General features: G+C 41.9%; 1 protein-coding gene across 1 annotated transcript; it reads right to left on the bottom strand.

The window, feature by feature from the left end:
• Window positions 1–389: 389 nt before the first annotated feature.
• Window positions 390–17,787, bottom strand: LOC133640610 (gastrula zinc finger protein XlCGF57.1-like). The gene is made up of 3 exons (XM_062034127.1): window positions 17,415–17,787; window positions 15,937–16,185; window positions 390–2,661 (listed from the first exon to the last, which is right to left on the bottom strand). The coding sequence occupies exons 1-3, from the start codon at window positions 17,515–17,517 to the stop codon at window positions 1,172–1,174; spliced, it is 1,842 nt and encodes a 613-aa protein (XP_061890111.1). The 5' UTR covers window positions 17,518–17,787; the 3' UTR covers window positions 390–1,171.
• Between the last annotated feature and the right edge of the window lie 3,451 nt (window positions 17,788–21,238).

Here is a 21,238-nt window from a genome sequence, read left to right as displayed (position 1 = left end):
CACAGTAAAATAAGTGTTTTACTCAGCGTCCTGCGCATCCTTGGGTTCCTCTACTGTGTTGAACAGCACTCTGATAGAAGGAGTTTCTACAAAACGCAACACCCTTTGGCGGACAAGTTTGTGATTAAAGGCTATACATACATATAAAATAAAAGGGACAAGTGGAAGAAAAAATGGATGGATGTACAATAAAGCTCTGTGGGATGATGTACATTATTGACTTGTCCCTAACATTCCAAACTTTCTCATGTTTTCTGAAATTGTTATTGTTTGAGGGATTCTAAGAAAGGGTCAAACAAATCATGTACAACTTTAAAAAACAATTTTCATGTGTAGTTATTTAATTAGAAATGTAGATTAAAAACAAAACTATCCTTCATAACTTTCCACATTTAATGTTGCCATTTTCTCTAACCTACATATTGCATAAAGGGGACATACATATAAACCCATATTCATATTACAAAAGAGAGTAATAAAGATAATTAATAGAATGGATTATTGAGACCCAACCAATAATTCATAAAGTCACACATTTTAAAAGTAAATGATCTCGTATAAAACACAACTGCTCAAATGATGTATGAAGTAAATAATAATATGCTTCCAGAAGTGGTCCAGAAGATGTTTCAGATGTGAACCAGTAAATATGAAATAAGAGGGATTTATGTGTATTCAAAAGCAAAAGTATAAACAAATGTAAAACACATATGTACATAATATAAAGGAGTTCATCTATAACATCATTAAAAATTAAAAATTATTTCTGAATATCTCTATACACATAAAAAAGTATTTGTATCATGTTTTGTCCTGTTTATTCTCACCTTTACAGTCAAAGTGTTGTGTTAATTTGTAAATAAAAGTACACAATAGTGTATATTAAAACATGTACTTGACTGAAAAAAAACAATAATCTAAACTATCTAATCTATAAATGTTAGAATCTATGTGAAGGTCAAAGTTAAAGTTTTGACAGTTTATTTCAAATCCTGCATCTTCATTTGCTGCTGCTGTTCTCACCAGCACACTTGTGTTTCTTACACTGGTACTTAGAAGAGAATCTTTCACCACACACACTGCAACTCAACACTTTCTCTCTTGTGTGTGTTATCATGTGTCTTTTGAAATGCGGACTTTGTATAAAACTTTTACAACATACTGAACATATTTAAGGTTTTTCTCCAGTGTGTGTTTTCATGTGTGCTTTGAAATGGTGCTTTTGAGTAAAATCTTTACTGCAGATTGAACATGAATAAGGTTTTTCTCCTGTGTGTGTTATCATGTGTCTTTTCAAATGCTGTCTTTGTATAAAACTTTTACAACATACTGAACATGAAAAAGGTTTTTCTCCAGTGTGTGTACTCATGTGTTTTTTGAAATGGTCCCTTCGAGTAAAATCTTTACCGCAGATTGAACATGAAAAAGGTTGTTCTCCAGTGTGTGTTCTCATGTGTTTTTTGAAATGGTCCCTTCTAGTAAAATCTTTACCGCAGATTGAACATGAAAAGGGTTGTTCTCCAGTGTGTATTCTCATGTGTGCTTTGAAATGGTGCTTTTGAGTAAAATCTTTACTGCAGGTTGAACACGAAAAAGGTTTTTCTCCAGTGTGTGTTCTCATGTGTCTTTTCAAATGTTGACTATGAGTAAAATCTTTACCGCAGATTGAACATAAAAAAGGTTTTTCTCCAGTGTGTGTTCTCATGTGTTCTTTTAAACTTAGATTTCTTACAAAACTTTTACCACATTCTGAGCAGGAAAAAGGGTTTTCTCCAGTGTGTATTCTCATGTGTATTTTCAAATGTTGCCTATGAGTAAAATCTTTACCGCATTCAGAACATAAAAAAGGTTTTTCTCCAGTGTGTGTTCTTATGTGTGCTTTTAAACTTTGATTTCTTACAAAACTTTTACCACATTCTGTGCAGGAAAAAGGTTTTTCTCCAGTGTGTATTCTCATGTGTATTTTCAAATCGTGCCTATGAGTAAAATCTTTACCGCAGATTGAACATGAAAAAGGTTTTTCTCCAGTGTGTGTTCTCATGTGTCTTTTCAAATTACTAGATTTAAAAGTTTTGTCACAGTGAGAACATGTGAAGTGTGTGTTGTCAGTGTGACATGTCTTATCATCTTTAGAGTCTTCATCATCAGTGTCAGGAGAGTGTGACGTTGTGTCCTCACTATCTGATAGTGGAGCTAAGAGCTTGTCTGCTTGTGATCCTCCACAGTGGTCTCCATCAGCTTCTGTTGTCATGTGTTGAGTTGAGCTGCTGCATGGAAGCTCCGCCTCTTTATTCTCCTCACTCTCACCTTTGACCTCATCACCTTCACTCTTCACAGGGACACCAGTCACTGGCATCTTGGTGACATCAACCTCCTCCAGTCCTTCAAGATGCTCTCCCTGCTGACTGATGCTGTGTTCTTCCTCTTCCTCTTTAATGTGAGGGGTCAGTGGGTCCTCCTCTTCATCCTTAATGTGAGGGCTCAGTGGATCCACAGCTTCCTCTTTAAAATGGGGTGTCAGTGGGTCCTCCTCTTCCTCTTTAAAATGGGGGATCAGTGGGTATACCTCTTCCTTCTTAATGTGGGAGGGCTGTGGCTCCTCCGTCCGCATCCTGAAGCTCCACTTCTGTTGCTCAGGGTGAAGATGTTCTTCACAGACCTCTGCAAGACAAACACACCATCTCTGCTCAGTCACACAATGCATTCAGTACTTTTACATGCACTTAGGAAAAACAAGTTATCGTATGAACTGTCTTGAAATCTCAGTGACGCACAAACACGCTGCTCTTTACAACATTATTCACAGGAAAATAAAAACAAACCCTCCTCTCTGAGCTGCCACTTTATCGTGGTAGAGGAGTTTGCGTGTCCCAATGATCATAGGAGCTATGTTTTCCGGGGGCTTTATGCCCCCTGGTAGGGTCTCCTAAGACAAACTGGTCCTAAGTTAGGGATCAGACAAAGAGTAGCTCGAAGACCTCCATGAAAAATAAAAACGAAGGACCCAGATTTCCCTCGCCCGACACGGGTCACCTGGGCCCCCCTCTGGAGCCAGGCCTGGAGGTGGGGCACAATGGCGAACGCCTGGTGGCCGGGCCTGTCCCCATGGGGCCCGGCCGGGCACAGCCCGAAGAGGCAACGTGGGTCCCCCCTCCAATGGGCTCACCACCCATAGCAGGGGCCTTAGAGGTCGGGTGCAATGTGAGCTGGGCGCAAGCCGAAGGCAGGGCACTTGGCGCTCCGATCCTCGGCTACAGAAGCTAGCTCTTGGGACGGGGAACGTCACCTCGCTGGGGGGGGGAGGAGCCTGAGCTAGTGCGCGAGGTGGAGAAGTTCCGGCTAGATACAGTCGGACTCACTTCGACGCACAGCAAGGGCTCTGGAAACAGTTCTCTCGAGAGGGGCTGGACTCTCTTCCACTATGCTGCCAGCAGTGAGAGGCGACGAGCTGGGGTGGAAATTCTTGTTGCCCCCCGGCTCAGATAATGCACGTTGGAGTTCAACCCAGTGGACGAGAGGGTAGCTTCCCTCCACCTTCGGGAGGAGGGAAGGGTCCTGACTGTTGTTTGCGGTTACGCGCCAAACGGCAGCTCAGAGTACCCACCCTTTTTGGATTAACTCGAGGGAGTACTTGAGAGTGCTCCCCCGGGTGATTCCCTCATTCTACTGGGGGACTTCAACGCTCATATTGGCAATGACAGTGAAACCTGGAGAGATGTGATTGGGAAGAATGGCCGCCGAGATCTGAACCCGAGTGGTGTTTTGTTATTGGACGTTTGTGCCCGTCACAGATTGTCCATAAGGAATACCATGTTCAAACATAATGGTGTCCATATGTGCACTTGGCACCAGGACACCCTAGGTCGCAGTTCCATGATCGACTTTGTAGTTGTGTGATCGGATTTGCAGCATCATGTTTTGGACACTCGGGTGAAGAGAGGGGCGGAGCTTTCTTCTGCGATGGTGGGGGAGGATGCCGGACACACCTGGCAGGCCCAAACGCATTGTGAAGGTTTGCTGGGAACGTCTGGCAGAGACTCCTGTCAGAGAGAGTTTCAATTCCCACCTCCGAAAGAACTTTGAAAATGTCACGAGGGAGGTGCTGGACATTGAGTCCGAGTGGACCATGTTCCGCACCTCTATTGTTGAGGCGGCTGATTGGAGCTGTGGCCGCAAGGTATTTGGTGCCTGTCGTGGCGTAATTCCTACAACCCGTTGGTGGACACCGGCGGTGAGGGATGCCGTCAAGCTGAAAAAGGAGTCCTATCGGGTTCTTTTGGCTTATAGGACTCCTGAGGCAGCGGACAGGTACCGACAGGCCAAGCGGTGTGCGGCTTCAGCGGTCGCAGAGGCAAAAACTCGGACATGGGAGGAGTTCGGGGAAGCCATGGAAAACGATTCCGGACGGCTTCGAAGCGATTCTGGACCACCATCCGCCGCCTCAGAAAGGAGTAGCAGTGCACTATCAACACCGTGTATGGTGAGGATGGTGTTCTGCTGACCTCGACTGCGGATGTTGTGGATCGATGGAGGGAATACTTCGAAGACCTCCTCAATCCCACGAACACGTCTTCCTATGAGAAAGCAGTGCCTGGGGAGTCTGTGGTGGGCTCTCCTATTTCTGGGGCTGAGGTTGCTGAGATAGTTAAAAAGCTCCTTGGTGGCAAGGCCCCGGGGGTAGATGAGATCCGCCCGGAGTTCCTTAAGGCTCTGGATGCTGTGGGGCTGTCTTGGTTTACAAGACTCTGCAGCATCGCGTGGACATCGGTGGCGGTACCTCTGGATTGGCAGACCGGGGTGGTGGTTCCTCTCTTTAAGAAGGGGAACTGGAGGGTGTGTTCTAACTATCGTGGGATCACACTCCTCAGCCTTCCCGGTAAGGTCTATTCAGGTGTACTGGAGAGGAGGCTATGCCGGATAGTCGAACCTCGGATTCAGGAGGTACAGTGTGGTTTTCGTCCTGGTCGTGGAACTGTGGACCAGCTCTATACTCTCGACAGGGTCCTTGAGGGTGCATGGGAGTATGCCCAACCAGTCTACATGTGCTTTGTGGACTTGAAGAAGGCATTCGACCGTGTTCCTCGGGAAGTCCTGAGGGGAGTGCTCAGAGAGTATGGGGTATCAGACTGTCTGATTGTGGCGGTCTGCTCCCTGTATGATCAGTGTCAGAACTCGGTCCGCATTGCCGGCAGTAAGTCGGACACGTTTCCAGTGAGGCGGCAGTAAGTCGGACACGTTTCCAGTGAGGCTTGAACTCCGCCAAGGCTGCCATTTTCACAGATTCTGTTCATAACTTTTATGGACAGAATTTCTAGGCGCAGTCAATGCGTTGAGGGGATCCGGTTTGGTGGCTGCAGGATTAGGTCTCTGCTTTTTGCAGATGATGTGGTCCTGATGGCTTCATCTGGCCAGGATCTTCAGCTCTCACTGGATCAGTTCGCAGCGGAGTATGAAGCGACTGGGATGAGAATCAGCACCTCCAAGTACGAGTCCATGGTTCTCGCCCGGAAAATGGTGGAGTGCCATCTTCGGGTTGGGGAGGAGACCCTGCCCCAAGTGGAGGAGTTCAAGTACCTCTGAGTCTTGTTCATGAATGAGGGAAGAGTGGATCGTGAGATCGACAGGCGGATCGGTGCGGCGTCTTCAATGCGGACGCTGTATCGATCCGTTGTGGTGAAGAAGGAGCTGAGCCGGAAGGCAAAGCTCTCAATTTACCGGTCGATCTACGTTCCCATCCTCACCTATGGCCATGAGCTTTGGGTTATGACCGAAAGGACAAGATCACGGGTACAAGCGGCCGAAATGAGTTTCTTCCGCCGGGTGGCGGGGCTCTCCCTTAGAGATAGGGTGAGAAGCTCTGACATCCGGGGGGAGCTCAAAGTAAAACTGCTGCTTCTCCACATCGAGAGGAGCCAGTTGAGGTGGTTCGGGCATCTGGTCAGGATGCCACCCGAACGCCTCTATAGGGAGGTGTTTAGGGCACATCAGACCGGTAGGAGGCCACAGGGAAGATCCAGGACACGTTGGGAAGACTATGTCTCCCGGCTGGCCTGGGAAAGCCTCAGGATCCCCCGGGAAGAGCTGGATGAAGTGGCTGGGGAGAGGGAAGTCTGGGCTTCCCTGCTTAGGCTGCTGCCCCGGCAACCCGACCTCGGATAAGCGGAAGAAGATGGATGGATAAAAACAAACCAGGACGACAGGACATTTTACTATGGATAGACGATATGGTTTAAAATTGATTTTGCGATATATTATTTCATATAGAATTACTAATAGAACCATTTTAAAACAGGCTACACAGGCTCCTAATTTAGTTGCTGAAATATGCAGTAACATATTACATCATTTCCAGTATTATTTTCTCAAATAAAGTAACTAGATATTAACAGTAAATAAACAAGTACATTAATAATAATAGCTTCGACAAAATAATACAATTAGAAATGACACAATATGTTACTGCATATGTCAGCTGCCAAATTAGGAGCTTTTGTAATTCGCTTTGAAATTCTTCTATTATCAACCATATACCAAATGATAAATTGTGACATATATTGTTATTAGGATATAGATTTTAGGTCATATCGCCCATACTAAATATTGGTTCGCTGAGTCATTTTGTTTGGCCCACCAAATATATATTTTTTTATATTCTTCAGATGTGTGTGTACGTTTAAAATGTACTCCTGTTCTACATCACGTGGAAGTGTCATGTCATGGGGTTGGTGTGCTTTCAACTAGGGGTGTGACGATACGGTCAGCTCACCAAAGGATACTCGATATTGGCTTTAGGAGAACGAGACGATATTTTGGTGGTTAACATGATTCTTACACATGTGTGTACTTCATGTGTATATGAATGTACTTCCCTTGTGTGCTTAGTTTTACTGTAACTTCATTGTGGATAATATCTATAAACAACCTCAATTGTTTTTCATCTTGAATTTTAAGGACTGTTTACTTATCTGACAAATTCAAAGGAAACTACACTTTTTTTAAAAAATGTCGCCTATCATTCACAATCCGTATGTAAGACATATGTTTTAAATGTTTATGAATTCTAATTAGTAAATAAACGTGAGCAAAAATCAACTAACATTGGAGTTAATGGGAGCTTCTCTATTAGACCCACAAAGTCCTCCAAATAACCATCCAAAAACTGCCAACAATACTCCATTTACATTTTGTGACCTGAATATTAACCAAGTATTAGCGATATTGTTATTATAAGCGCTAACGTTAAGGACCTACTTTTAGCGGCGCATTGATCACAAAAGTAACCAATTTATGCTGCTATATTGACATACTGAGCTGATTTCTCGCCTCTAAGATGGTGTAAGCTAATTATAGATTATAAATCATGCTTCTCACTTATATGGTGAAGGTTGTGGACATAAACCGAGAACTTGGTCAACTTTGACATCCAATTTAGACTCCAGACGGCAAGAAAGACACGAAAATACGCTCTTTTGCACCCACCCTTTTTTAACCCTTTGTGAGGATTAATTCTTCATCTAAACGGGAAGATATGAACATCCCATCAGTCGGCATCCCAGTGAGAGCAGACATTGTATGCTTCAAATGAGCAAGATATGTAAATATGACATGTTATTAAGAATGTTACTACATTACATATAATAATACCTGAGATTTATATAGCACTTTTCTAAGTACCCAAAGTCGCTTTACATGTTAAAAATATAACAAACATAAACATATATACTTACCGTGTGTATTTAAAATGTTGAAGGAGTTTTAGGATGTTATTTAGAGCACTTACTAAGGCAGAATAGAGCGGTTACCAATGACTCAATTGTTAGCTAACTTTTGCTAAGGTTTATTTTCTATTTAGGATAGATTAACCATTGACCTGCTCAGTGGCCTTGTGGTTAGAGTGTCTGCCCTGAGACTGGAAAGTCGTGAGTTCAAATCCCAGCTGAGTCATACCAAAGACTATAAAAATGGGACCCATTGCCTCCTTGCTTGGCATCAAGGGTTGGGGGTTAAATCACTAAATGATTCCCAAGCGCGGCCACCGAGGAGCTTTTTAACTACCTCTGCAACCTCAGCCCCAGAAATAGGAGAGCCCACTACAGATTCCCCAGGCACTGCTTCCTCATAGGAAGATGTGTTGGTGGGATTGAGGAGGTCTTCGAAGTATTCCCTCCACTGATCCACAACAGCCGCAGTAGAGGTCAGCAGCACACCATCCTCACCATACACGATGTTGACAGTGCACTGCTTCCCCCCTGAGGCGGCGGATAGTGGACCAGAATTGCTTCGAAGCCGCCTGGAAGTAGTTTTCCATGGCTTCCCCAAACTCCTCCCATGTCCGAGTTTTTGCCTCCGCGACCGCTGAAGCCGCACTTTGCTTGGCCTGTCGGTACCTGTCCGCTGCCTCTGGAGTCCCATGAGCCAAAAGAACCCGATAGGACTCTTTATTTAGCTTGACGGCATCCCTCACTGCTGGTGTACACCAGCGGGTTCTAGAATTACCGCCACGACAGGCACCAACCACCTTGCGGCCACAGCTCCAATCAGCCGCCTCGACAATAGAGGCACGGACCATGGTCCACTTGGACTCAATATCCAGTGCCTCCCTCGTGACATGTTCAAAGTTCTTCCGGAGGTGGGAATTGAAACTCTCTCTGACAGCAGACTCAGCTAGGCGTTCCCAGCAGACCCTCACAATGCGTTTGGGCCTGCCAGGTCTGTCCGGCATCCTCCCCCACCATCGTACCCAGCTCACCACCAGGTGGTGATTGGTAGAAAGCTCTGCCCCTCACTTCACCCGAGTGTCCAAAACATGAGGCCGCAAATCCGATGACACAACTACAAAGTCAATCATGGAACTGCGGCCGAGGATGTCCTGGTGCCAAGTGCACATATGGACACCCTTATGTTTGAACATGGTGTTTGTTATGGACAATCCGTGACGAGCACAAAAGTCCAATAACAAAGCACCACTTGGGTTCAGAACCGGGCAGCCATTCTTCCCAAGCACGCCTCTCCAGGTTTCACTGTCGTTGCCAACATGACTCTTCAATACTCCCTCAAGGGAATCCAAAAAGAGTGGGTACTCTGAGGTGCTGTTTGGTGCGTAAGCACAAACAACAGTCAGGACCCGTCCCCCCCCCAAAACCATGATGTTGTGTGCCAGGCTCATACTTGCCAACCCTCCCGAAATTCAGCGCCTCTCCCGAAAACCTCCCGGGACAAATATTCTCCCGAAAATCTCCGGAGCTGGAGGCCACGCCCCCTCCAGCTCCATCCGTGAGGACAGCCTGTTTTCACGTCCGCTTTCCCACAATATAAACAGCATGCCTGCCCAATCACGTTATTCCATACGAGGCGTCCGGCATACCGCCGATGAGCATGGTGCAGATGGAGAAGATCTTCTCAGAGTCCGTGTTGGCGCACACGTTGCCAAAGCCGACGCTAGTCAGGCTGCTGAGGGTGAAGTAGAGGGCGGCGATGTACGAGCTGCGCACCGACGGGCTGCCGACCGTGTTGTTGACGTAGGGCATCTCCAGGCGTTTGCCCAGCTCATGGAGCCATCCTCGGGGAAGAGACGGGAGGACAACAGGTTGTCTTGTCTTATGTCTTAGGCCTTAGTAATCCCTGAGGAACATAGGCCGCCGACGAAAGCCTTCCATCCATTCCGGTCTTGTGCCCTTCGGTCGAGTTGTTGCCATGACAGCCCCTCAGCCCTCATCTCCTGTTCCGTGCTTCTTCTCCAGGTTGTTCTTGGTCTCCCTCTGTTTCTTTTTCCCTGTGGGTTCCATGTTAGTGCCTGTTTGGTGATTTATTTATTTGACAAGGTTGACAAGAACTAAATCATCCAGACTAGAGATAAATTGTATTATTATGTTTATCTTACCTAAAAATAAATATATTTATTAATTTAAAAAAAAAAAACTAAATACATTTTTACTATATTTTGCTAAAAACATCTAAATTAATTGTATTTTTATTTGTATTTTTTCTGACTCCTTATTACATCCAGCCATAGAATTTTACATTAAAATAAATGTAGCTGAGATAGGCCCCAGCGCCCCCCGCAACCCCGAAGGGAATAAGCGGTAGAAAATGGATGGATGGATGGATATTTGAAATAATTAATTTTAAATGATCATAATAATTCATTTAAAATGACCATATTTAATTATTAAAATAATTGCTTGTTTATCAACAACTTTAGCATTTTATTCATTACATTCTGAAGCTCTCAGAAGCCAAGTTATGTTATATTCCTTAAGATTTATTTATGCAAGTTTGAAGTATCAATTATCTAAACACAGTTTTGTTTGCATATTTTCAGGATGTAGATATATTTATCTATATATATATATATATATATAGATATAATGTATATATAGGTATATATATACAGTATATATAAATATATGAAATACTTGACTTGGTGAATTCTAGCTGTAAATATACTCCTCCCCTCTTAACCACGCCCCCGACCACGCCCACCACCTCCCGAAATCGGAGGTCTCAAGGTTGGCAAGTATGGCCAGGCTTCACTAATATAAGAATAGCTATCAGCTGGCAACAACCCTTGACTAGATAAGGTGAGTGCATTATCATCACAAAACTGTATTAGGTGTCTTGCAAATAAAGAGCTGCCATCAGAAATATCAGCATTCCAGTCACCGACCACATAAATACACATAGTGATTATCCTGTATAAAAAAATAAAAATAAAAGCAAGTCTAAACATGTAGTCATCCTCATTGTCTTTACATTTATACGGAGTGTACACATTAAGAACAATAAACTCCCTATTGTTGGACTTATACTGAACAGCAATACACAATCAACTTCGAGCCTAATAACACTAATAACTGCATCATGCTTTTTGTGCCAGAGCACAGCAACACCTCCCGCTGTCCTCCCTCTTACAATTCCCGTGGACAGGTCAGTCGTTGACTCACCAGCTCCATGAAAGTTATCATTAAAACATACTTGCCAACCTTGAGACCGCCAATATCGGGAGGTGGGGGGGTTGGGGGCGGGGGCGTGGTTATTTACAGCTAGAATTCACCAATCGATTAATCTGTCCATTATTACTTCGATTAATCGATTAATAATCGGATAAAAGAGACAAACTACGTTTCTATCCTATCCAGTATTTTATTGAAAAAAAACAGCATACTGGCACCATACTTATTTTGATTATTGTTTCTCAGCTGTTTGTAAATGTTGCGGTTTATAAATAAAGGTTTATTTAAAAAAAAAAATAAAAATAAACTCTGTGCATGCGCATAGCATAGATCCAACGAATCGATGACTAAATTAATCGGCAACTATTTTTATAATCGATTAGTTGTTGCAGCCCTAACATATATATATATATATATATAAATATATATATACATATATATATATATAAATATATATATATATATATATATATATATATATATATATATATATATATATATATATATATATATACATAGTGTATGTATATGTGTGTGTGTGTGTGTGTGTAAATATATACAGTATATATATACCTGTATATATACACACACACCTATTATGTATATGTGTATATTTGTATTAATAAATCATAAAAGATGTTCTTAGGTCATCTCCATACAGCCAGAATAATCTTTGCTAACCTCTAACCTGTTATGACAAAGTCATACATTTCAAAAATGGATTTAATATTTTTTAACCTAAAAATAATAATAATGGTATTTTTTTAAATATATTTTTTATTTTTACAAAGACGTTCAGGCCATCTCCATAAATTTCATATATATACATATAATATATATGTATGAAATACTTGACTTTCAGTGAATTCTAGCTATATATATATATATATTTATTTATTTTACTTACATAAAAGAAATACTTGAATTTCAGTGTTCCGGTGGCTATCCATTAGATGGCAGTATTGTCCTGTTTAACTTCTCCGTTCATGATGAGTATATCATTTCGGCCACCGTGTTCAATGGAGAAGTCTGTTCTACATATTTACAGGCAACATACACCTTCCCCTTCGAACTGTCCTGGATGAACTGAAATTCTTGTTTCCATTCGTTTGAATTCGTTAGGCAAGCTGTTTATATTGTGGGAAAGCGGACGTGAGAACAGGCTGTCCCCACTCAGTCTCAGGTCCGCATTGAGCTGGAGGGGGCGTGGCCTCCAGCTCCGGCTGAATACCGGGAGTTTGTTGAGAGAAAATCTCTGCCGGGAGGTTGTCGGGAGAGGCGTTGAATACCGGGATTCTCCCGCTAAAAACGGGAGGGTTGGCAAGTATACATTAAAATAATTCAAGAGTCCCAGGTCTTTTTTTGGGAGGAATGTCTCTTGTAAGCATAAAATGTCACAGTTGAGCAGCAGGTTGTCAACAGCTACACACCGAGCCTGGTTCCCCGGCGCTGCAGCCAAGACGCAGTCCACGACAGTTAAAAGATCCCACACGCATTGTTACATGGTACGAGCGGGCAAGGCCCCTTCAACCGCACTTACACCAGCACGAGAGGAGGCTAGAGGTACGTTGGCCCCCACTACAACTGCCTTTCGTGGCTCATAAAAACGCCTGACCACAGAGCCTTCTGGCCAGAGATCAGGGACATCCATCTCTGCAACATCTTTACACTCTGTGCAGACTTTAAAAGAGCTATATCGATTGCCCACAGTGACTATGATTTCACAGGTTACTTTGCGTGCAAGTTTATCAGACAGGTAGCTCGCCAGTACCTCTGGATCGAGGTACGGAGAGAACTTGGTAGCAAAAACACTGACCAGTTTAGTCTGAACGACTCCGATATTACCTTGTGTGCCAGTCCCAACAATAACTGGCTTAGAGTGGACACGTTGTTTACCGCCAGCAGCCCTCACCACTGGAGGGTACCTTCTCCCCCGACGGTGCTTTACAACAGAGGACCATTTTGGTGAGGTGATGGTTGGCTCCTCTGATCGAGAAGTCAGGCTCGGGCCCCCAAGTTCCCCTTCCGTGTCTCGCCTGCTGCAGATGTCCCCTCGCTCTGTATCCCCGCAGATCCTCCTGGGCTTGTATCCTCGGCAGGCCCCAGAACGGCAGAGTTGTTGTCCTCATCAGCAGAGTCGGCCGGACCCGGCTCACCGAACGGAGCTGATCCTCCACCTATAATAACCCTCGCCACAGGCTGGCTTCTTCCATGACTGGGTTCCTCCTGCTGCTCCAATGACTAAGATTACGTTGATATTTTTTGGCATCACAACATCTTCTTTTGTTTTTTTAAAATGTATATTATGTTTATAAACTCAGGAAATATGTCCCTGGACACATGAGGACTTTGAATATGACCAATGTATGATGCTGTAACTACTTGGTATCGGATTGATACCCAAATTTGTGGTATCATTCAAAACTAATACCTAGTACCTAGTCGATACTACTATGATCACGTCAATATTTTTTGGCATCACAACATCATCTTTCGGTTTTTATTATGTATATTATGTTTATAAACTCAGGAAATATGTCCCTGGACACATGAGGACTTTGAATATGACCAATGTATGATCCTGTAACTACTAATTTGTGGTATCATCCAAAAACTAATGTAAAGTATCAAACAACAGAAAAATAAGTGATTATTACATTTTAACAGAAGTGTAGACAGAACATGTTAAAAGAGAAAGTAAGCAGATATTAACAGTAAATCAACAAGTAGATTATTAATTCAATTTCTACCACTTGTCCTTAATAATGTTGACAAAATAATAGGTGTATAAATGACACAATATGTTACTGCATATGTCAGCAGACTAATTATGAGTCTTTGTTTGTTTACTTACAACTAAAAGACAAGTTGTCTAGTATGCTCACTATTTTATTTAAGGACTTAACTGCAATAATAAACATATGTTTAATGTACCCTAAAAATTTTTGTTAAAATAAAGCCAATAATGCAATTTTTTGTGGTCCCCTTTATTTAGAAAAGTACCGAATTAATTTTAGTACCGGTACCAAAATATTGGTATCGTTACAACACTACCACCTATATTTGAATATTGTCTAATGGCACAGGGGTTAGTGCATGTGCCTCACAATACGAAGGTCCTGAGTAGTCCTGAGTTCAATCCCGGGCTCGGGATCTTTCTGTGTGGAGTTTGCATGTTCTCCCCGTGACTACGTGGGTTCCCTCCGGGTACTCCGGCTTCCTCCCACCTCCAAAGACATGCACCTGGGGATAGGTTGATTGGCAACACTAAATTGGCCCTAGTGTGTGAATGTGAGTGTGAATGTTGTCTGTCTATCTGTGTTGGCCCTGTGATGAGGTGGTGACTTGTCCAGGGTGTACCCCGCCTACCGCCCGAATGCAGCTGAGATAGGCTACAGCACCCCCCGCGACCCCGAAAGGGACAAGCGGTAGAAAATGGATGGATGGATGGAAATAACTGCTGTCTGATAATCACATTAATGACCAGTGTTGGCGTTAACGCACTTTTTACGCATTGAAATAAAAAAGGATGTGCATTTCCGTAAGTCCACGCGTCCCTGGGATGCAGAGTTTTAGTTTTTGTAACCGACCTGCCTTCTCCGGGTCAAAACTCCAGTTTGCTTGTTTGTTTTTTTAATCGATTATCGCTTTCCGTCGGTGTTTTGTTTTGTTTATTGTGACGGTGTGCTCTTATCACGCCGTCACTTGAGGACCGGCACGTCAGCGGGAGCAAGCGCGCTGTCACAAAGACAATGTCAGTGTCGCCACTTGGAGAAGATAACCGGGTCAAATTTCCGTCCACGGTTTTTTTTCTCCCCAAGATGGCGCCGCTGTAGTGGCTGCTGTTGGCAGGAGCTCTGTGCTCTTGTGTCATTCTTTTGTGTTCCGGATGTTTCCTTCTTGATTTCATGTGGTTTTTTTTGCCTTTTGGTTGGGGACCCTTTGGGACTGTGTGACAAGGGGTGGCACTTTGGTGACTTCTGCTTTGCTTTTTTTGTGGACTTCTGGATCTGCCTCCCGGGAGCCTTTTGGCCATGGAGACCAGCTGCTGGGTCTCTGCCATACCAGAGTCAGTTTGGAGAGACAGGAGGAGATGCGGATGAAGAGACAGGGCTGCGGAGCTGGCGCTGAGAGCCGGGACGGACAAGCTTCACAGTGTCTTGGCTGAATGAGCAGGTATCGGACACCTCGGTCTCCTTGGACGTATCCTCGCTCATCCATGCGGACTGGACACTGGCCGAGAGTTGTTGGGCGGCCGAGGGTGGAGTTGGCTCTCTTGGTTGCTTTGTTGGGTCTGCTCCTGTCTCTGGCCATGTTCTCCCCACCCCAGCAAACAATGGCGTGGAACACCGTAGAGGCCACCACAGTGTATATGTTATTTTTAGTATTTTTGTTGTTTTACTTTTGTGGCTGGGTGTAGAAGTAGCTGGTTGCATCCCTAATCTTCACCACTAAACCTTTGAAATATGCTGACATATGTGCTGCTAAAGGTAAATAAACAGTAGCCATATTGAATGTTTGCCTTCATTTGACCACGTGAGGTAAGGAGGACGGCCTCTAGGTCACATGGTTACACCCCAGCAATTACATTGTTGATGATTTGATCGGGGCGGTATAGCTCGGTTGGTAGAGGGGCCGTGCCAGCAACTTGAGGGTTCCAGGTTCCATCCCAGCTTCCGCCATCCTAGTCACTGCCGTTGTGTCCTTGGGCAAGACATTTTACCCACCTGCTCCCAGTGCCACCCACACTGGTTTAAATGTAACTTAGATATTGGGTTTCACTATGTAAAAGCGCTTTGAGTCACTAGAGGGAAGCGCTATATAAATATAATTCACTTCACTAATTCACACGATTGATGAGCATTCATTTTTAAATGGACGTGTTAAAAAGCAAGTATATCTCCATCTTTAGTCATAAATGTGGCCCCCGGATGAACATGTGTCACAAACATTGTATTAGATGATATGTGGATGTTGTGCTTACTTGGACTGTGATGAAGCTGTGAGGACTCAGGTGGTTTGTCTTCATGCTCTTCAGTCTTCACAGAGACAACAGTCAGTGGAAACTTGGTGAGATCAGCCTCCTCCTGCCCTACAGGACACTCTCCCTCCTCTTCCTCTTTAAAATAGGGGGGCTGTGGATCCCCCTCGTCCCCTTTAAAATGTGAGGGCTGTGGATACTCTGAAGTGAAACTGTCCCCCTGCAGATGAGGGAGACATTCTTCTTGGATGTCTACAGGACACAAACAAAACACATTTTAACTCCTGCATGCTAAATATTAAATTGTACATGAAATATAGGGCTGTAGCTATTGAAAATGTTATTAATCAAGTGTTCTACTGGAAATGTTTTTGACTAATCAAGTAACTGGATAAAACATAGTGTTGCTTGTTTAAAGACACATTTAAGCGACTATAAGACATTTCACTTAATAATGAACGGCCAATTGGTTTGAGATGGTATGAGATCAAGATGTCATCTTTAGATCAGGCTTTTTTTTTTCGACAATCACTGCCACATTAAAAAGTTAAAGTACCAATGATTGTCACACACACACTAGGTGTGGCGAGATTATTCTCTGCATTTGATCCATCACCCTTGATCACCCCCTGGGAGGTGAGGGGAGCAGTGAGCAGCAGCGGTGGCCACGCCCGGGAATAATTATTATGGTGATTTAACCCCCAATTCCAACCCTTGATGCTGAGTGCCAAGAAGGGAGGTAACGGATCCCATTTTTATAGTCTTTGGTATGACTCGGCCGGGGTTTGAACTCACAACCTACCGATCTCAGGGCGGACACTCTAACCACTAGGCCACTGAGTAGGTGGATGTAGTAGGTGTTGTAGTAGGTTAATGGCTGCACCAATATGAAGGAAATAACCGGTCAGTGTAGCTTTTACACACATAAATAACTTGTCAAACCTGCCAGCTAGCAGGCTAGGTTTACATGATAGTATATATTTGTACCATGAATCGATTTAAGTGGACCCCGACTTAAACACGTTGAAAAACTTATTCGGGTGTTACCATTTAGTGGTCAATTGTACGGAATATGTACTGTACTGTGCAATCTACTAATAAAAGTCTCAATCAATCAATCAACCATCGTCAGTTATCATGGTAACTGACTCTGACTTTGTCTTACCTCTCTATTTTTGGAGGTAAAACTCTCAAGCTTTACATACTCAGGAGTTTGCACTTAACCTGCTCTCTGGAATATTCCCCCGGTGACTGTGTGAGTTTTGTGTAAACATGTTGATACACATTGTTACAAACTGAGAGGAACATCAACCTCTCATAAATATTGTGTGTCTGAAACTGTCTCGTTTTATGAACAACATAAAACAATCAGTGCATCATCCTCACATGACAATTCATCTTCCTATAGACAATTTATTTAAGAATAGTGTTAATAATAAATATAAAGTTAGTAAACATGTGAGAGTAAGAAGTAAACAAACCTGTTCTGTGTAACACAACTTGATGTTTTTGATGTTGTCGCTCCTTCTCCTCTTTTGTTGGACAAAGTTCCTCCTCGTACTCTGCTATCGTTCTTTCGCACATTTTCACACAATCACAACACTTTACACTCACACTTGATCTCTGCTTAGCGATGTGTTTTGATCACTTCCGCCTCTCTTTGTTAGCAGCTAACAAGCTAAGCTAACTAGCAAGCTAAGCTAGCTCGAGAAGCATCAAAGTGCGCTCAGACTAATATAACCGGATGCAAACAGTTATTAACGATGTTTACTCTATTTAATAGAGTTTAATAAAGGACATATATGTGTACATGGACGCACAGATTAATAACACTGAACTGTGACGACTGCAATAACGTCTTCACCGTCAGACGCCATCTTGCTTTATCCTCGCCGTGTTTGGTTCGCGCGCAGTGTTGTCAGATCTCGCGAGAGAAACAAGTACACGTCCCACCCCCGGTACAACTATTTCAACATTCTGAAAATAAAAGTAAACTTGTCCATTTTACATTTTCAAAACAGAGACATACAACTAATTTTCGTAAACATATTCAAATTTTTAACAATGTATTGAAACAACAGTAGCATAAGGAAAGAAAAATAAATAAATAAAAAAAATAATACACTCATTTTTGTCTTTGATGCTAATCGTTTTTATAATGTATATTAGAATGTGGGAGGTTTTCATGTTCTTTTTAAATTTCGTTTGCCATTATATATATTATATCTATATATATCCATGCAAATATATATGTGTAAACATTGCACATATATATATATATATATATATATATATATATATATATATATATATATATATATATATATATATATATATACATATATATATCCATCCATCCATCCATCCATCCATTTCTACCGCTTAATCCCTTCGGGGTCGCGGGGGGCGCTGGAGCCTATCTCAGCTACAATCAGGCGGAAGGCGGGGTACACCCTGGACAAGTCGCCATCTCATCACAGGGCCAACACAGATAGACAGACAACATTCACACTCACATTCACACACTAGGGCCCATTTATTGTTGCCAATCAACCTATCCCCAGGTGCATGTCTTTGGAGGTGGGAGGAAGCCGGAGTACCCGGAGGGAACCCTCGCAGTCACGGGGAGAACATGCAAACTCCACACAGAAAGATCCCGAGCCCGGGATTGAACCCGGGACTGCTCAGGACCTTCGTATTGTGAGGCAGACGCGGGGTGTGGTAAAAAATCGATTCGAATTCAAATCGCGATTCTCATGTTGTGCGATTAAGAATCGATTCTCTTTTTTTTTTAAATTGGTTAATTTTTTTATTTTTTATTATTTAATTTTTTATTTAATTTTTATTTTTTTAATTAATAAATCCAACAAAACAATACACAGCAATACCATAACAACGCAATCCAATTCCAAAACCGACCCAGCAACACCCACAACCACAATAAATTGAGAGGAGACACAAACACGACACAGAACAAACCAAACGTAGTGAAACAAAAATGAATATTATCAACAGCAGTATCAATATTAGTTACAATTTCAACATAGCAGTGATTAAAAATCCCTCATTGACATCATCATTAGACATGTATTAAAAAAAAAGAAAAAAGAACAATAGTGTCACAGTGGCTTACACAAAGATACAATAAGTCATATTTTAGGTTCATTTAATAGTTAAAACAAATTTACATTATTGCAATCAGTTGATAAAACATTGTCCTTTACAATTATAAAAGCTTTTTACAAAAATCTACTACTCTGCTTGTATGTCAGCAGACTGGGGTAGATCCTGCTGAAATCTATGTATTGAATGAATAGAGAATGGTTTTGAATCGGGAAAAAAATCGTTTTTGAATCGAGAATCGTGTTGAATTGAAAAAAAAAAATTGTTTTATAATAATTATATATATTAGGGCCCTAATATATATATAAATATATATATAAATATATATATATTAGGGCTGTGAATCTTTGGGTGTCCCACGATTCGATTCAATATCGATTCTTGGGGTCACGATTCGATTCAAAATCAATTTTTTTTTTAATTCAACACGATTCTCGATTCAAAAACGATATTTTTCCGATTCAAAACAATTATAAATTGGAGAAATTTACTTCATACTGGGAAAATTGGGTCAACTCTGTCACGCCCCATAAACCTGACTTTAATTTTTCGAATTAGTGATTGTACTGCAAAAAAAAAAAAAAAAAAGGGATTACTCCCTATATGTGTATATGTATGTATATATATGTATATATATATTTGTATATATATATATATATATATATATATATATATATATATATATATATATATATATATATATATATATATATATATATATATATATATATATATATATATATATATATATGTGTGTGTGTATCTGTTTATATTTTATTTTATTCTTTCTTATTATTATTATTATTATTAATGTATTATTATTTCTTTTTTTTTTCTTTTTCTTTCTGTTTTTTTCTTCTTCTCTGTTTATTTAATCGATGTATTTGTATATATTTTTTATTTTTATTTTTGTTCTTTCTTTCTTTTTTTGGGTGTGGGTGGGTGGTATGGGTGGGATATAAACATAAATATTTTGACATTTAGGGCTGACAATAGATATATGATTTATGTTGATATGATGTAATTGATAGGAATGTCTGATGCTGGATGTCAATAATAAAATTTAAAAAATACAATAAAAAAAAAAAGCACAGCTAATTGGACCATGGCGGTCACGTGACTAGGAAGCGCGCACAGCGCTCAAAGAGTAATAGGAGGCAAGCGCATACCAGTCACTTCCTGCTACCGGAATGTAACCAAAGCTGATTGGACTGTGGCGGTCACGTGACTAAGAAGAGTGCAAAGAGTCAATAGAAAGCAAGATAACACCAGTCACTGCAAAAGGTATGGATTTGACACCTGCGTTACATATGACATCACAGTCATTTTAAAGGCCTACTGAAATGAATTTTTTTTATTTAAACGGGGATAGCAGATCTATTCTATGTGTCATACTTGATCATTTCGCGATATTGCCATATTTTTGCTGAAAGGATTTAGTATAGAACAACGACGATAAAGATCGCAACTTTTGGTATCTGATAAAAAAAGGCTTGCCCCTACCGGAAGTAGCGTGACGTAGTCAGTTGAACATATACGCAAAGTTCCCTATTGTTTACAATGATGGCCGCATGAAGTGAGAGAGATTCGGACCGAGAAAGCGACAATTTCCCCATTAATTTGAGCGAGGATGAAAGATTTGTGGATGAGTAAAGTGCAAGTGAAGGACTAGTGGGGAGTTGAAGCTATTCAGATAGGGAAGATGCTGTGAGAGCCGGGGGTGACCTGATATTCAGCTGGGAATGACTACAACAGTAAATAAACACAAGACATATATATACTCTATTAGCCACAACACAACCAGGCTTATATTTAATATGCCACAAATTAATCCTGCATAAAAACACCTGCATGTTTGTTACGCTAGCTCCTAGCTCCTCTGCTAGCTCCTAGCTCCATAAAACACGCCAATACAATTCAAACACCTGATCAACACACACAATCACTCAGCCCAAAAGACCGTTCACCTAACCCAATGTTCATAAAGCTTATATATTTTTAAAAAGTTACGTACGTGACGCGCACATACGGTCAAGCTATCAAATGTTTAGCAGCCAAGGCTGCATACTCACGGTACCTGATATTCAGCTGGGAATACCCCAGCCCAAAAGACCGTTCACCTAACCCAAGGTTCATAAAGCTTATATATTTTAAAAAAGTTACGTACATACGCAAAAAAAAG

The sequence above is a fragment of the Entelurus aequoreus genome, linkage group LG23, assembly GCF_033978785.1.
Source record: "Entelurus aequoreus isolate RoL-2023_Sb linkage group LG23, RoL_Eaeq_v1.1, whole genome shotgun sequence".
Lineage (NCBI taxonomy): Eukaryota > Metazoa > Chordata > Actinopteri > Syngnathiformes > Syngnathidae > Entelurus > Entelurus aequoreus.
This window is presented reverse-complemented; position numbering and strand designations above follow the sequence as displayed.

Excerpts from the sequence above, each read along its gene's own strand:
- LOC133640610 (XM_062034127.1), bottom strand. The coding sequence starts at position 17,517 with ATGTGCGAAAGAACGATAGCAGAGTACGAGGAGGAACTTTGTCCAACA. Across the intron at positions 16,186-17,414 it reads AGTTGTGTTACACAGAACAG|ACATCCAAGAAGAATGTCTC; the intron begins GTTTGTTTACTT and ends TGTGTCCTGTAG. Across the intron at positions 2,662-15,936 it reads ACAGCTTCATCACAGTCCAA|AGGTCTGTGAAGAACATCTT; the intron begins GTAAGCACAACA and ends TTTGTCTTGCAG.